Genomic DNA, 13,400 nt, shown 5'->3' with positions numbered 1-13,400 from the left:
CTTTAGAGGAGGGATGGATAACTTTTATGGGCCTAGGAGCCAATTTTGTGCCCAGGGATTCTCCAGGAACCACAGGGGCTATGAAAATTGACCGAAAGCCCCCAAAGTATCCCACAGTGGTTGAAAAACACTGGCTTTGCTTTGTCAAACAGTGTATAGGAGTGAGCAAGCCTATTAAAAAGTGAACCATGGCTCTTGAAGGCTTCCAGGAATGGCAGTTCACTGTTTTTGCTGGAACATTGTTTTGGAGGAGAAATTGGGTCCATTGGGGCATGTTGGAAGCTGTAAAACCAGTCTCAAAAGGTTGCATGGTGCTCTTAGAATGCATTTTGCCCATCCTTCCTCTAGAACAGAAAGGGCACCTGTCTAAGGTCTGATTAACAATTGGGGTTTAATCGCTCTCTTTGTGTTATTTTTCCCTCAGCAATCAGCAGTGAACCTGCCTGGAAGAGGAAGACATAGCAGGCTGTGGGAAATGGGCAGCATCCAGCCACCTTCACCCATATGCCGTTTTTCTTTTTTAAAAAGTTGTGTCCTCCAGCCCAAAGGTTTTACTGCCTCTTGCTTCATGAATGCGTGGGCGGTTTTATTCCAGGTGCACAGACTGAGTACATACAGAGTGGGTTGACAGATTAGAAATATGTCTTATAATTATTAGAAGAGGATTGAGAAGCTGAGAATAGCAGGGCCCTGTAAGAATGGAATAAGGAAAGCCATTACGGTGGATTGCTGGAGTGGGTGAGGGTGGGGGACACGTGGGAAGAAGGTAGTTCAGCAACATGTTTCCACTTAAATCTTTCCTCACGTTGCGTCTCTGCTGTGTTCTTCAGTCTTCAAGTTAATTTCATATATTACTTTGGTGGTATTAGATTATATGATAGATTGACAGGTACACCCACACAGACATTACATTGTCAGAGCTGCTGGAACAGAGACTGCTAGCGTTTTCCTATCAGTAAAGCCTCCCTCATCCCTGCTCTCACCCCTCCCACTCTGACAGTTAGTGGTGCAGTAATAGCTTTAAGTAGCATAATAGTGAAAAAATCCTGTGGCCTGTTCACAGGATATTTTGCTGCAATGTTTCTCAAGTGTTCTCAATGTTTCTCCGGTGTTCTCAGTGTTACCTTCCAGGTCATAGAGTTTAGTTGTGGGAGGGCTGCATTTGAAGATCTAACACGAAAAGAACTTTAACAAGATGTTTTACTTGTGTGTACCTGCTATAAATATTTTTATAGTGTGAGGGGTAATAATAAATACGGCCATTCATATTTTAAATGCTTTCAAACTGAGGGATAAGAAAATGGTCCAAGATATTGATTCAGTCTATAATTCATTCGCCCTTTCTCCCCACAAGAAGAATATCAATGTTTCAAAGCTTGTACTTGTTTTAAACTAGCCCTATTTATGTATTTAAGTTTTTGTGTACTCCACATACAATGAAGACAGCATGTTAGCTTCAACCCCTCGGTTATCATATTCCATACCAAAACACACACACACACAAAACAAAACAAAACAAAAAAGGATTGTCTGAAGGGGAAATCTTGTCGTCACAGTCAAGGCTGAACATGTGAGCCTGAACAGAGATGAACAGGAATTCTAGCTTGTGTGGAGATGCTACAATTAGAGCAAGATCTCTTTTTGAGACAGTCAATTTAGTGTGAGGATGGATGGGAAGGGCTAGTGTGCTCCTCTTACTACACATGGAGTACCTGAAGTAACTGGAGTGCCTGATAATCTAGCTGATAGAAAGTGGAATACATGGTATGTGGAAATCTTCTTTATTGATTAAAACTATTTTTTCCTGTTACTAACTGGAGGTGTACACCATCAGATCCCACCGGAAGCCTTTTGCGTATTTGCAGATTGATCCTGCCTATACAGTATTATTCAGATGTGAAGTCCAGCTTCTTTCAGTGGGGCTAACTAGTCAAGGTGGTTTGTAGCTCTGGTGAGAAACCCGTTATCTGTATTTTTTTTTAACTTGTTGAGTTTGGAGGGTCTGACTTCATCTCGCTAATCAACATTGCCAGTTGCAAGGCTGGCTGGGAAATCTGGGGAATCATTGTCCAAAAAAGTAACTTCTTCAAGCCCTGCCATGCAACAATATGAACCAGAGTTTGTGATGTCTCTGATTTTAAAAAAAGGTTTTGGAAGTGCTTCAGACAATTATAAAATGTTTGCTCACAGATTATAGCAGCATGTGTATACGCTGTAGGCAGCAGTGGCTCTGATGTTACCTTATGCTTTCTAAACCAGAGGCAGGTAGAAAGTAGATCAGGATGTACTGGTAAATGCCTGTGTGATTTGTATAGATCAGAAAGGGTTTCTGTCTTTAATTTGTTATTAAAAGAAGGGTTATTTTAGACATAATATTTATCCTTTCTTTCTTTGTGCCGTTCTGTGTATAATCCTTCCTAAAACCCCACTTCTCATCTCTTTTATTTTCTCTTAAAAAACCACACACACCAGTGGCTTTGTGAACTTGAAACTTCATTCCACTGGATCCTGGGGCATTAGAATTAATTAAACAAAACACAACAGGACTGGAACAAAAATGGCTACAACATTGTTGGTTACAGCTACCATAGCCCTAGCAAGAAGGATGGATTCCAGATCAGCCAACCTGCCTACCGAGTGGTGGGACCCATGATGACAACAACCAGGGGTTAACTGTGTGAAAGTACGCCACTATGTGGCCCGGCTGGTTATTTTGGGAACAAAGAGTGCACAGCAGTCTCCAATTGGGGTCTACACACAGTTTCTCCCCTTCTACTTCCAGAAAGGGAAAAGCATGTGGAGAAGGCACTGGCCCTATGCAACTCTCTTCTTCCAACCTGGATCCCTCTTCAAGCCTCAAAGCCACTATAAATAAAGTTGTGATGAAGAAAAAGGGAAACACATTGCCACCACCAAAATCCACTTAGTGATAACACACAAAGCAGGAAGGGTAGTTGGGTGAATGTCAGGTCATGACTGTGCACAGCACTCTTAAATCTTTGTCAGAGTGACTGGAGTGAAAATCTTCTCTCTGGTCTGCCTAGAATCTTTTCCCACTCATCCCTGGCTATTCTGATTGGTCAAGGCAGCAAAATGTACAAAAAAAGGCCACACCAGCCACAGAGGCTCATGGGAAAAAAGCCTTCCAGTGAATCCATGATGGTGACCACCATACCATCAGCCTCCATTGCCTCACAAATCCCACCCTTAGTAAACCTGATGCTGTCATCTTTAAGGACGGGATTAAAAGTGTTTTAAAGAGCAAATCTATTAAAAATATACATATTTTGTTCTAGATTTTGGGTGTGGGGTGGGTGTGGATAGTTTCTTTTAGCAGATTAGTGCTCATACTAAAACTTTTGAGTTGTTTTTAGTCAAGTCTCAGTGCTCCACTAATCTCCTTTGGAAATCAGACATATTTCTTACTACCTTTTTGTAGTGGAAAGGTAGTGTAAAATATGAAGACACAGAGGAACCCCGGAAACCATTTAAAATTATCTTCTGTGCTGTTTTGGATTAGCACTGGACTTCACCCCCGTGCAAAATGAAACATACTCCCTACCTCCTGGAGATGGTTTTTAAAACCTGGAAAACCAGAGTTTTTCTTACTCTTTATCACGTTGGTAATGAATTTGAGGCTTGTGTTGTCTGGATGGCACTTAGAATATCATCAGTGCACAAGATGATAGAGTAATAAATGCTGTGTCTGAATGATCCCTAACAAAACAGGGTTTTCTGCCCTAAATTAAGTTTCTTTTGGGGGGGAGTTCAGGGGTTGAGCAAAAGTGTGTTTTTGTGTGGATGTGAAATGACTTGTGAGATTGGGTCTAGTCTTCCAATCCTTGCAAATTCCTACAACAAACATACTGTTAGAGACACCCTGTTTCTTAATTCTTACTTTTGTCTTCCCACCTGATGAAAGACTTTTCATATGGCTCCGGTTGATAGAAGTACCCAGTGTAGTGGACTGGACAGAGTGACGGATTAGGATTTTGGAGACCAGGGTTCTAATCCCTGCTCAGCCATGGAAACTCACTGTGGGGGGGTGGGGAGGAGGAACTGGTAAAAGTACTCCTTAAATATCTCAGTAACCTTGAAAGCCCTATTAGGGTTGCTATTAGAGATGGGCAGGAACCACAAAAATGGTGCTTCATGTTTTGTGGCTATCCTTGAACCACGAACCATCTGAACTTTTTAAAAAAATGAAGTATGGTTTATGTTTTAAAAAGTTTGTGTCTGGTCTCCAGGCTTGCTGTGTTTCTAGCTGGTGGAGGAGGCAGAAGAGGAAGAGGCAACAGGACCCAGTAGGAAGGGGGAAAGGGCAGTGGGCAGGGGGCAGGCTGTGGGGGGGGGCAGGTAGGGAGCAAACCAGGAAATTCCTTAAGTCATTAAAAACGTTTGTGGTTCGAGTCAGTTCAGGTTTGTTTGTTGTGATAAACTCGAACCAACGAACCAGCAATTTTTAACGATATTCCTGGTTTATGTTTAGTTCATGCCCATATCTAGTTGCTATATGTTGGTTCCGAATTGACAGCACATAACAACCACCACCACCAAATGTTGGATCTCAGAAATTTAGTAGAAAACAAAGTTAAACCCGTTAGAACTTTTCTTCTGGGCTGACCCCTGTCTTAAGACAACTTATTGTCCCTGCTTCGTTCATATTTAAATTCTAAGGACTGTTCTTTGCCTAACATGGACTTCCAAGAGAGGGAACGAAACAGTATTTGACAAAGTGGTCTCAGAAAGAGCATGGAAAGATTAATTTTAGAATGATGAGCTTGTCTTCACCTGCACTACCTATTGCATGGAAAACAAATGCTGTACAGAGAAAAGTGTGTGTGTGTATATATGTGTGTGTTTGTGTGTGTGTGTGTGTGTGAGAGAGAGGGAGAGTTGCTTATCGTTTGCTCTGTAACTTATAAAGTTTTCCACTTTTAATTTTTAAATCTTTGTACTCAAAACTGAAAAGCCAGAGCCTTGTAAAAACAAAGGCATACACTCTCATTCATTTTCTTTCAAGAAATCTGATTAACAGCCAGCCCTTCTAACCCCTAGCTAAAGCCTAAAAGTGAATGTATTACAGCTGTGTTATAAAATCTGAAAATGAAGTCTTTACAGTAGAAATGCTGACAACCCTCCTGAGTAGAAGAGTGCACTGTAATTACTGTTTTGAACAGAACATGGCAAAAATGAAGCTCAGGAGAATGAAATGTAATCATCAGAGGGTTTTTTTGTTGTACACCAGTATTGAGTTGCACATTCTGGCAGTTAATCTAATTTTGTGCTGTTGTGTGTACTTCTGTACATACAACAAGTTTAGCTGTTCCCAGTTGTTAGAAAATAAAAGGCGAACAAGGGTATCCCTCCTTTTCCTTCAAGCTCGTTCTTAACATTAAATACACAGAGCATTTTGGTGCTGACAGTGCATGAGCATGCTGTGAATTTGGGGGGATTGTATGTACTCTTTCTTTAGCACGTCTGTTCTCTATAAACCATGGGATGTCTGTTCTAGCTCCCAGCTCATCTTACAAATAAGAACACTTTCAGAGATATCTACAGGTTGTGTAACCATGGTGCCATTAGGCCAAACAAACAGTTGTACAGGGATTGTGCATAGTTGAGAACTCTTCAGAAACTGTACTGGGTGGGAGCTTTTCAGAGAATTGAACGAGACACGTCTTTACACAAACTCTTTCAAGCCTATTGAACCAAAAAGTATATTGGGACAGAAAAATAAGTGTGTGCTTTCTAAGAGAGAATGGAAACTCTTCAAAAACTGGAAGGCGTTATGACAAGTTTGTAGGAGCATGCATTTGATTTTACTTGTGCCACTATGTCTTACAATAAAAAATGGTTTACAGGTTTTTGTGATGTTGTATAGCATTCATAGTGATGAAATTATAGGGGGGGGGAAGGGACAGAGAAGAGCAAAATGAAGGGGTATCTGAAAGACTAAGATATTTGTTTCAGTGTGATCTTTTGTGGATCAAACACTTCCTCAGACTATTCCTTTCAATATTTATTCTGTTGACTGTACAACATTAGGCACTAATTGCTAATAGACCCAAGCTTTTTGCATGAGTATGCAATATATATTGTCTGTCTGGCAGGGCTTTTTTTGGTAGCATTTTCGCTTGCATTATCTGTCTTGCTTTTGGCTTGTGTGACTGGTTATATTGGTCATTCTGGACTATTGTTGAGCATATCCAGATGGCATAACTGATGATGTACAGGGTTAGACATAGTATGATAGTGATCCCTACTAGAGATGAGGACGAATATGAAAACGGATCTGCTTTTTCAACGAAAATAGGCAATTCGTTAAATATTCATCCTTTCATATTCGTGGGTTCCAGAGACCCCCACGAATACGAAGGGTCGAATATTTACCCAATTTTTTTATCGTCCTTTGTATTACAAAGAAAACACAACCCCACCCATTCTGCCTACCGGGACTGTGTGATATTTGGACACTTTGTATCCACCTCCCCAGGCTAATGAAACACTGCTGTGTGAGCCAGTGCAGCAATTTAAATGTGAGGGTGTGGTGCAGTGATGTTTGCATCTGCCCTAGGATAACGTCTGTGTGGTCATGCTCACAGACTTCTTGTGTCTAGGGAAATGGATTTTGATAACTAAAATGCTACACTAAACAAACCTCTTAACCTGTAAGGAACCATAAGATTTTGTCCTTCTCTCCCTCTCTCTTTCTTATTTTGCCAGCATGCTGAATCAGGCTAAAACAGACATATTGTGTTTCCCTGAAAATAAGACAGGGTCTTATATTAATTTTAGCTCCAAAAATGCATTAGGGCTTATTTTCAGGGAATATTTTAATTTTTTTCATGTACAACAGTCTACATTTATTCAGAGATAGTCATGTCATCATCTTCTGGTTGCTGCACAATGGTGGAGGGCAGGGTTTCTCTCAACTGGGGCTTATTTTTGGGGGTAGGCCTTATATCACGAGCATCCTGAAAAATCATAGTAGGGCTTATTTTCAGGTTAGGTCTTATTTTCGGGGAAACAGGGTATCAGACATATCTTCAGAAACTTGTCCATTTTGGGTCACTTTGAAGAGAAAGATAAATATTTTAAATAGTAAATATTTTAAATAATAAGCTATATATCACTCATTCATATTATAAGAGGTGAAAGGGAAAGAGGTAAGGGGAAGACAGCTGAACAAGTCACGGTGCTGAGTGAAATAACACAAATCACTGACTGCTGGGAAACACTTTACTTATTGGTCCCAGTGTGTCTCAGCCCTTATTAAAGTGAAACAATGAAAAATGGAGTAATCAAATTCTCTCCAGGGATTATTGAGCCACTTTGTGCATTCAACATGCAAAGTGTGCTTTTAGCTCTGTATTGCTGATGTACTCCATGGTCATTTGCATAGCACATTGGAATGGCAGATTAGTTGATTACAGTGGCTGCTTGTTTTTTCTTGTTATTGAATCAAATTATTGATTGACTTACCTTTTCTTGGTTTGCACAACGTTTCCCTCATATGTTCATGTACTTGATATCAAGGAGCACTTTAATGGAGGGAGACATCTTTCTGACCACCGATTTTCTTCCTTGGGATGATTTGCAGAATCAAGGTTGTTATCTTAAGGGGGGCTGGTACCATTCAATTTTGTGGGAATGACTTGTTGGGATGGTGAGGCAATTGGATGTAACAAAATAGGAACTGATGCTTGCTACTTCTGTTTTTTTCACTGTGGTAGGCTAAGATTGGCAAATAGATCCTGACATTTACCCTCTTCTGATGCAAAACATTGGATGCCAGTTCATGTTTTACTTAATTAAAACATTTATACTCTGTTTTTCTCCTCAAGAGGACTTTTGGGGGTGGTGGTGGAAGATGTCAGAGTGAAAAGTATCTAGAAGCAGTAAAGATCTAAGCCCCTTCCCCTTAAGATATGTGCATAGTGGATTGGACCCAGACTGAACTCTGTGTGTTTATTTCATAGATAAAAAAATTAGCGTCCAATTGTACATGATGCATTTCACAGAACATTATGTATTTAGCAACACCTCTGTGCTGCGTAAATGCACACACTCTAGCGAGGAACACAAATTTAGAACTCTGCACTTTTGAGTTAAAACAACATTCAGCAGTTAGCAACTTGAGGTTCATCCAGGGGAAAATCTTTCCCAGTGTTTGGAAAAATGAATGAATGAATAAAAATAGATTTTTTTAAAAAAATCAGTTTTTTTTAAAGCTCATGGGTGATTTGTGGCTAGAGACCAGCCATAGATATGTCATTGTTATATAAATGCAAATACACAGTATTGGTAGGAGTCTCATTTACCTCATTATATCCATATTTCTTGGTTAAATGTTGGAGGCATTTCCTTGTGAAAAAGCTGATAAGGATGTTCTTTGGGGGCAACACAGGAACTATTACTTTACATTAAATTATGTTGTGGTTTTTGCTTGTATAACTGCATGTTTGTATATTCTCCAGAAAGAAATACTCATAGAAAGAAAAATGCTTGGGTTTTTGTGTGTGTTTCTCCCCCCCCCCCCGCATACTTTCAAATGGGAAGGGAGTTTTTAGATCTTTCTGCTTCAAGGCATCTAATGTGTAAACTCAGTGACACCACGGGGAAGGCATTAGGCTAGGTAATTAAAGCATTTTATCTTTAAACCACAGTTTTGGATTTAGGGTGAACAACCCAAATTAATAATGTATTTATGAAGAAGGAATGATGTAAGAAAATCTGTTGGGATGGTAAATATTGTTGCAAAAGAGCAGCCCTGTTGCAATGGGTTTCTTTCTGGATAAACACCTGAGATCTGCTGTCACTGTTTTAGGTGTGCCCTCAAGCTGTTCAGCAAGTGTGTTGTGTGGGAGGTTTTTCTTTTTTGGAAGCCTGGTGGTTTTAGAAGGTGGCTATTAGCAGTAATGAAGATAGCAGTAACTGTACCATCCATCTCTACAGGCATTTTGGAGACTTTTCAAAAGATAAAACCAACGATTGTAGGTAAAAACAGAAGAGTCAACATGAAGCCAAGTGAAATTGTGTTAGAAATGAGATATTTGTACTATTGATAAAAATCACACTCCATTTGGTAAAGGAGAACCTTGGGAACAATTGTAATTATGTGTCACAAGAAACCTTACACTAGGATTTTGCAAGGGTTGAGGATATATCACTAATGTATATCTTTTCCTGTCCCCTGGTTCTTTCGAATAAATGGGACTTGCTTTTCCCTGCATCCAAGTACCTTGCCACCATTGCAAAGCCAGGAATCAGAAACTAGTTTGTCTTGTTGTGCAACCAGAATGGTGCCATGGATAGAGGTGGTTTGGTTGGTAAGTGGGAAACATGACCTCAGTTCTCTGCTATAATTGTCATGGTCACTATTTGCTAAGTTAGTTCACAATTTGGAAATTTTTTTACTTCTTTGGTCTACAACTCCTGCAATGTTCTGACCAGTAAGGTTGTCAGCTATGCTGGCTGAGGATCTATAGCATGCAGAAGTAACATTTGCAAGCTGTGAATTAGCCTATTTTAGAGGCAGGGAGCCTATGGCTTTCCTGTTTTTGATCCCTCATCATGGGCCAGGCTGGCTGTGACTGACAGAAACTGGAGTCCAGCACACCCCAACAAGCCATAGATTCCCAGCCCTGGTGCAGTTCATATTGCTTTCCTGAAGTGATTTTCTGCTACATGCTAATGATAGGTCTGTAAATAAAAAAGTTGCTGCTTGACTAGAGGATAAGGGACTTGGACATTTGAAAGGGAGGCAGCCCAAGATTCCTAACATTACAATGTGATGCATCCTGGCCATTGATTGGCCTCATTCCATTAACTCACATTTGCCCACCTCCTTCAGAAGGCTTTGGAAAGAAGCTTCCCTAGAAATCAAACACCATACTGGTTGAAACACTTTCATACAAAGCTGCCCAAGATGCTTGAAAAGAAATTGGCAAAGACCAGAATGGCCATGGCTTAGCAGTGCTGTTTTTCTTCCAATCTCTCTCGCTGGCATTCTCCATGCCTTTTTGCTAGTTTCAATTCCTGCAATGGTTTTCCAAATCTACTACTATATCGCTCCTTGCAATGGATTTTCTGCACTTAACAATTTTCCATTGAGAGAACTGTAGATTGCATTTCTGCCAATTTATGTGTATCGTTTTGTCTTCATTGAGAGAGTTTATCCTTTGTAGAAATTGGAGCCATGCTGGCTGGGGGATTCTGGGAGATGTGGTCCAAAAGAAATTACTTTTTGAACTCAGGAAATACAATTAAGTGTGTCTCTCTGTGTGTATCTTTACTGAAGAATTGCAGATAGGCTGAAGTCCATCTCTCTGAATTACATTTTCTTTTTTCCCTTCCTGTAGGTGACATTGGAGAAGGTGTTGGGCATCACTGTCTCTGGAGGCAGAGGGTTAGCCTGTGACCCAAAGAGTGGTCTTGTTGCCTATCCAGCCGGGTGAGTCATTGGAGGTTGCTCTGAAATGACTGGAAGTTGCCAGCCTAAAGATATAGTATATGCCAGATTTGTGAGGGAAAGGAGTGATGTGTTTTATAAGCTTCTTCTAAACTCGCTCCAATTATGGTGAACATCAGCAGTGATGGTTTAAATCATTGCTAGAAGGAATACACTTTACCTGTCACAGCTAATGAAATTATCTGTGGTTTCTCCTCTTGCTTTCAGCTGTATTTAATGATTGGATTCTTTAGGAGGTTGAACTTGAAGATAGCTTGGAAAAAATGCGATTGATTCTGGGCTCCTGGTGAAATAGGAGCACGTCAAATAGTTTTATGATGTTAAAGTTCACAAACAGCGCTAGTCCCTCTTGAATGCAGATGCAGAGAGAACTATCTTTTTATCTCGCTGTATTGTTTCTAAGACTTGTATTCTTTTCTGAAGGTTTATTCAATTGTTCTCAAATTGTTGCCTATTCATAAAATAGGAAGTGGCTTATCCCCAGTAGATATTAGAGGCAGTGGTCAATGTTTTGAATGATCAATGCACTGGTCTGCTTTGTTATCCTTTCCGAAAAATTCTTCTCTTTGGATTGACATCCTCTTCATTTCTGCCATTTCAGCAAAATCTGTAAATTCTCAACATTTTACTGTCCAGATGTTTTGGATCTTAACTCCCAGAAGCTCTAGCTAGCATGGCCAATAATCAGGGATCTTGGGAGTTGAAGTCAAAAACATCCAAAGGATAAATGATTGAGAACTAATGGCTTAGGTTAAAAAGCAGCGACAAGCTCAGGTTTACCCACTGAGCCTCATTGCCAGGTTGTTCTTGCTACTTTAGGAGGAATTACGGTATACTTGAATCCCCTCAGCCTTCAATACAAAGACAAGAGGCCCTTCCCATTTGGTTTTCCACCCCAAGCTCCTGCTGACTTGTGCCCTAAGAAATGACAGTGGAATTGAGTAATTATCCCCATTGCTCTTGAGCCTGATAATCTAAAGCCAAGATAGAGAATCTATGGCCTTCCAAATGGTTGTCAAATTCTGACTTCCATTAGTACCACCCTGCACATCCAGAGTTTAGGAATGATGGAAATTGAATTCCAGCCATAGTAGGCGGACACAGATTCACCAGCCCAGTGCAAGGCAGAGAAGAAGGGATGCCAGAGTGATGCCTTTCACAGTCAGGCAGGTTTTGGGACATATATGTTGCCTCTTTCCCTGAGCCAGAGATCCCTTCTGCTAACTCACCTTCCATTGTCCTGATGCACTGTGTGCATATTAATAAGAGTAGAGAGAGTAAGAGCACTGAAAGACACAAATCCAAGTTGGAAACTGTAGGCAGACATCCAAGAAAAGCTGATGTTGGCCAGGTGTACCGGAAATTTCAAGGCAAATGGAATTCATATATTTGTAAAGTGTGCTTTTAAGAAATGCAATCTCTGTCGACCGACTGGATGTGCAGGCTGGTACTCACCATGGTGTTGAGTGCCCAACTGTGATCTTGGCTTGTATTTAGCCAGTTTTAACATTTTATTTTACTGTTGTGGCTGGCTCGCTGGCCCTAATTAATTTTCTGTGGGAAGAAAAGAAATAAAGGGCAGCCTTAGAAAGCTACTGGCTTGCCAACAATAGGCCTATAGCGGCAGCACGGCAGTCATTTTTGTCATCGCTAGCCTTGCCATGTGGTCATTTCTAAAGCTGACCCAACAAAGGTTTTTTGTCACTGTGTATGTGTTTTATAAGTATTTTCGGTACTTTGCATGGTGTTAATTTGCATGTATTTAAATTCGATCTTATGACCAAGCAGTCATAAGATCGAATCCACGCGACGGAGTGAGCGCCCGTCGCTTGTCCCAGCTCCTGCCAACCTAGCGGTTCAAAAGCATGCAAATGCAAGTAGATAAATAGGGACCACCTCGGTGGGAAGGTAACAGCGTTCCGTGTCTAAGACGCACTGGCTATGTGACCACGGAAGATTGTCTTCGGACAAAACGCTGGCTCTATGGCTTGGAAATGGGGATGAGCACCGCCCCCTAGAGTAGAACACGACTGGACAAAAATTGTCAAGGGGAACCTTTACCTAAATAGATTGCCATATAATTTATGCAGTTTATAAAAGCCCAGCAAAAAGGGGCTTCATCCTGAGGAGAGTTTGTGGAAAGACAGATTTACAAAAAGGGCTTGACACAACTTGTGGCTATATCAGTTAGGCTTGCCTTTAAAAAAGGGGTGACCAAACCTTTGTTCTGAGTGTTTAAAAATAACCTTCAGCCCACATCCTCTGGGCGTGAGTCTAATGTTTTGTCCACAGTTTTACCACTTTTAAAAATTATCTGAACTCTATATTGGGTTTCTTGGTTTCAGGTTTTGGTCCTGAGAATCAACTTTGGGGCTTAATTTTTATCTGCATTTTAAAGTACTGAATAGATACAAATTTCTTTGGCTACCTTACTCAACAAACACATAAATGGAACCAAATTGCCTGATTTGAATAGGACTTAGATCCTTGGCCAAAGTTAGGGGCCTGTAACAGTAACAAAAGACAAAACAGGTAATCTGAGATTTGTAAGAGTTTAGCTTAGAGGACCCCTTCACAGATTGCTGCCTTGTTGTGGTGAAGGGGCTTGAGTAATTCAGAGAAGCTATGGGCTATGCCATGCAGAGACACCAAAGACGGACAGGTCACAGTGGAGAGTTCTGACTAAACGCGATCCACCTGGAGCAGGAACTGGCAATGCCACTCCAGTATTTTGGCCAAGAAAACTCTTTGGACAGAAAGAAAAGGCTAAAAGACATGACGCTGGAAGATGAGCCCCTCAGGCCGGAAGGCGTCCAACATGCTACTGAGGAAGAGCAGAGGACAAGTACAAGTAGCTCCAGAGCTAATGAAGTGGTTGGGCCAAAGCCGAAAGGACACTCAGCTGTGGACGTGCCTGGAAGTGAAA

General features: G+C 40.9%; 1 protein-coding gene across 5 annotated transcripts in view; it reads left to right on the top strand.

Annotated features, from left to right (window-relative positions):
- The window catches only part of MAPKBP1 (mitogen-activated protein kinase binding protein 1), a 149,396-nt gene that overhangs the window by 48,452 nt on the left and 87,544 nt on the right, over nt 1-13,400 (top strand). For all 5 annotated transcript variants that reach the window (XM_078391337.1, XM_078391343.1, XM_078391338.1 and 2 more), the window contains exon 3: nt 10,365-10,456. In XM_078391337.1, coding sequence (XP_078247463.1) covers nt 10,365-10,456 — 92 coding nt within the window. The remainder of the gene's footprint in view (nt 1-10,364; nt 10,457-13,400) is intronic.

This window comes from Pogona vitticeps, chromosome 1 (assembly GCF_051106095.1).
Source record: "Pogona vitticeps strain Pit_001003342236 chromosome 1, PviZW2.1, whole genome shotgun sequence".
NCBI lineage: Eukaryota > Metazoa > Chordata > Lepidosauria > Squamata > Agamidae > Pogona > Pogona vitticeps.
Note: the sequence above shows the minus strand (reverse complement) of the source record. Positions and strands in the feature narration are given on the sequence as shown.